The sequence below is a fragment of the Salvelinus sp. IW2-2015 genome, linkage group LG12 (assembly GCF_002910315.2).
Source record: "Salvelinus sp. IW2-2015 linkage group LG12, ASM291031v2, whole genome shotgun sequence".
In the NCBI taxonomy this organism is placed as follows: domain Eukaryota; kingdom Metazoa; phylum Chordata; class Actinopteri; order Salmoniformes; family Salmonidae; genus Salvelinus; species Salvelinus sp. IW2-2015.
In genome coordinates this window covers 9933016-9937048 of record NC_036852.1, presented here as the reverse complement: position 1 = coordinate 9937048, position 4033 = coordinate 9933016, and the positions used below count along the sequence as shown (strand labels likewise).

Genomic DNA, 4033 nt, shown 5'->3' with positions numbered 1-4033 from the left:
GCCACGGGAACAGAGATGTTTAAGTTATTTTGCCTTAGGTATTTGAGACATCCTTTACGTTATATCCTCTGTCCCACTGCACATCAAAACAGAGTTTTTTTCTTTTTCTGGAGAGACAAAATGTGTTTCTGGCATCTCCTGCTCTGTCAGTGAAGAAACTTTAAAAAATCCCCTTAGAAGAAACGCCAGCCAGTTTATGCATTAACTATGCAGTAACATGAGCACACACACACACACACACTCACACACGCACACATAAGAACTCCTGACGTTAACCAGAGCATTAGTCTAATCAAAGTTTTACTCCATTCTCAGCCAGCCAGCGCGTCTCCAATCCCTCCCTCCTCTGTATTCGTCTTTTCTCTCACTCATTCTCTCTATCTTTCTGCTCTCCTTCCTCTTTCTCCTCCTTTCTCCCTCGTGATCATTATTTTCTCACTTTCATTTTCTCTCTCATTCCATACTCTGTTCTTGCTTTTCCCTCTTTCTCTCTCTCCACCTACTCCAATTCTCTCGATCAACCTCCTTTTCTCTACCTCTGAATAATTCTCTGTCTCTACCCCTTTTCCCCCTCTTCCTCTCCTGCCCTTTACACTGTTTTTGATGTCAGGATGCCAACCTACTTTCTCTCAACCCCTACAATATCGCAGATGCAGTATGTCACAAGAAAGGGTCACAATCAATCATTCATGTCACTCTTGTTCACTTGAATATCTTGAAAACTGTGATTCACAGAGAGGGAGAAAGAGTAGCACTCATTAGCTCGTATTGCAAGTGGTGCTCACCGTTCAGGTACACACATACTCACTTGAAGACACGCACGATGACCTCACGTTGATACACACACACACACACACACACATACATTTATGTGGCCATTTATCCCTCGTTTACATGCGTTGTGACATAACAGCATGGAACCGTCAACCCTACTAATGCTCTCCTCTCTTCTCCTCCTCTCTCTCTTTCTCCTCTCTCGGTCTCACTCCGTCTCGTCTTGTCTCTGGTCTTCTCTCCTCTGTTTCTCCCTCGAGTCTCTTCCTCGCTAATCTCCTCTGCCTACCGCTTTCTCTCTCTTCCCCTACCATTCTCCCCCTCTTTCCCTCGCTCTTTCAGCCCTCTCTCTCTCCTCCTCCTCTATCATCTCCTGGAACCCCTCCCCTTCTCTCCCTCCTTCTCTCTCATTGCTTCTTTATGTGAGGTTTGAAATGTGATAGTTTTGTGTAATGTATGACATTGACCCAAATAAAGGGGATTTTTTCATAACTAATTTTCGGCCCTCTCCCTCCTCCTCAACTTCAGATGCTCCGTGTTCAGAGATGCAGGGCCTCCTCTCTGGCCTGCTCCCCGACGCCCAGATCTCAGCCTCGTCGGCTCGAGACATGCTGTGGTCCCCGGGGAACGCCCGCCTGGTGGCCAGCCACTCAGGCTGGTTCCCCGGCCCCGCTCAGCCCCTGGCTGGGGAGGAGTGGCTCCAAGTGGACTTGGGTGTCCCCAAGATGGTCCGGGGGATCATTACCCAGGGGGCGAGGGGCGGAGAGGGGACAAGCAGCACGGACAACAGGGCCTTTGTGAGGAAGTACCGCGTGGCTCACAGTCTAGACGGGAAGGACTGGGAGTACGTTATGGACAGCAAGACCAGCCTGCCCAAGGTGGGTGTGGGGGAGGGGGACATGTGTAGGGGTGGGGGTGATGTCGGGGGTTGTGTGTGCGTGCGTGTCAGTGTAAAGTATGATTATACGCATTTAAATAATCTACACAAAGATTTTTGCTTTATTTCTGTTTGTGTGTTGCAGATATTTGAGGGGAATACCCACTACGACACCCCTGAGCTACGGCGTTTTGAGGAGACCCTGGCCCAGTTCATCAGGATCTATCCAGAGAGGTGGTCTCCTGCCGGGATCGGGATGAGAGTGGAAATACTGGGCTGTGACGTGCCAGGTAAGACTTGAGCCCGTGGTTCTAGCAATAACACTCCCGGCTTAGACACATGTACACTCCTGTCCCCACCGGAGACCGGGGTTCAGTCCCCGCTCCAAACCCTCAATCTGTTTCTCCTCTCTGTCATTTCATAACTGTCTAAATACTCTACAAATATATATTTTTTTTTAAGTGTGTTGGCGTGCGCGTACTATATATCACCTGTGAGTCTACTGGATACACGATTTGGGAGTTAGGAAAGCAAGTGGAAGTGGAAAAGTGAGGGGAGACTTGGAAAGAGTGAAGGTTGAAGTTACAAGGAGTGGAGAAAGAGTTGGACGGGTTCTGAGGAATCGGTCCCAAGGGTACCACACACACACACACACTGCTGGTATGGTCTGCTATCCAGATGTGAGGCAGTAGACACATCTGGCCCCTCACTGCTCACTACTCTCACTGGGCCTACGCAGGATGNCTGAGCTACGGCGTTTTGAGGAGACCCTGGCCCAGTTCATCAGGATCTATCCAGAGAGGTGGTCTCCTGCCGGGATCGGGATGAGAGTGGAAATACTGGGCTGTGACGTGCCAGGTAAGACTTGAGCCCGTGGTTCTAGCAATAACACTCCCGGCTTAGACACATGTACACTCCTGTCCCCACCGGAGACCGGGGTTCAGTCCCCGCTCCAAACCCTCAATCTGTTTCTCCTCTCTGTCATTTCATAACTGTCTAAATACTCTACAAATATATATTTTTTTTTAAGTGTGTTGGCGTGCGCGTACTATATATCACCTGTGAGTCTACTGGATACACGATTTGGGAGTTAGGAAAGCAAGTGGAAGTGGAAAAGTGAGGGGAGACTTGGAAAGAGTGAAGGTTGAAGTTACAAGGAGTGGAGAAAGAGTTGGACGGGTTCTGAGGAATCGGTCCCAAGGGTACCACACACACACACACACTGCTGGTATGGTCTGCTATCCAGATGTGAGGCAGTAGACACATCTGGCCCCTCACTGCTCACTACTCTCACTGGGCCTACGCAGGATGCGTGAGTTACAGCACCAGACAGTGGGCTCAACACCTACACACACACACACACCGTCACTGCAAGCATACAGTACACACACACATCTCATCTCCCCTGAGCTGGTTCTAGGCTCCTCTCTCTGTTCCCACCCTGAATAGAATGTTCAACACGTACACATAAACACACACAGACAGACAATGGCTCCTAATGGGCCTACACAGAACGTCTGTACTGAGGGCTCAACACCTACACACTGTAGTCAGTGTGTGTGTAAGGTACACAGCCCTGTTCGGTGGTGTTAGGATGATGTGGACCTCTTCATTTTTTAATCCCACTCTTCTCTGACTCACTCACTACGCCATTAGAGAGGGGAAACCAGGCCAGAACCCTCCATTAACACGGAACACAAACACGCTCTCTCTCTTGTCAGAATAACAGATTAGCGCCCTTTGTTTGGGACCCTCAGTATGTTTGGGACCCATGATTGGCCTACATGAAAGACTGACAAATGAGCTGCATTCCTCCCCTCCCTACATCTCTCTCTCCTTGCTGTCCTCTGTCGCTCCCTCCTCACCCCATCCCTTCCTGCTGCCGCCCCCAGTGGGGTCTACACACAGGCACTGGGGTTCAAACCGGCAACCCTTCACCTTGAGGCTACAGCCACAGCCGTCCCGATGTTAACCCTGCCACATGTAAAAGGCATTGAGACCAGGTGAAAGCCCTGTGTTAATGCAATCGGTCACAGGCTTCTCTTTATTGCACACGGAGGAGATCCCAGAGAGATGGAGTAGTTTAACACCACACTGGTGTTCAACAGAGCATTCGGTCCACAAGTGTTCCCAGTGCGTGAGCGGGAGGGTTGGAGTGCTGTGCCTCGCAACACAGGAGGGAGGATTGTACATCTTTTGTCACCCCTCCTTTTTGCTCTCATCACCTCTCTTTCGCTCCTCTCTCTGTTTCTCTTTAACTCGGTCTCTCACTCGCTCTCCATCCTCCGTCTTCCTCTTGCCCCCAACTATCTCACTATCTTTCTCTCTCCCTCTCACTGTTAAATCCCACACATGGCTCTGTTCTCTCCTCTCTCTGTTCCC

The 4033-nt window shown here is 50.0% G+C and overlaps 1 protein-coding gene across 1 annotated transcript in view; it reads left to right on the top strand.

Moving 5' to 3' along the window:
• The window catches only part of nrp2a (neuropilin 2a), an 86701-nt gene that overhangs the window by 51519 nt on the left and 31149 nt on the right, over positions 1–4033 (top strand). The window contains 2 exon segments of the mRNA XM_023997818.2: positions 1303–1652; positions 1797–1941. Of these exon segments, the coding sequence (XP_023853586.1) occupies positions 1303–1652; positions 1797–1941 (495 nt within the window).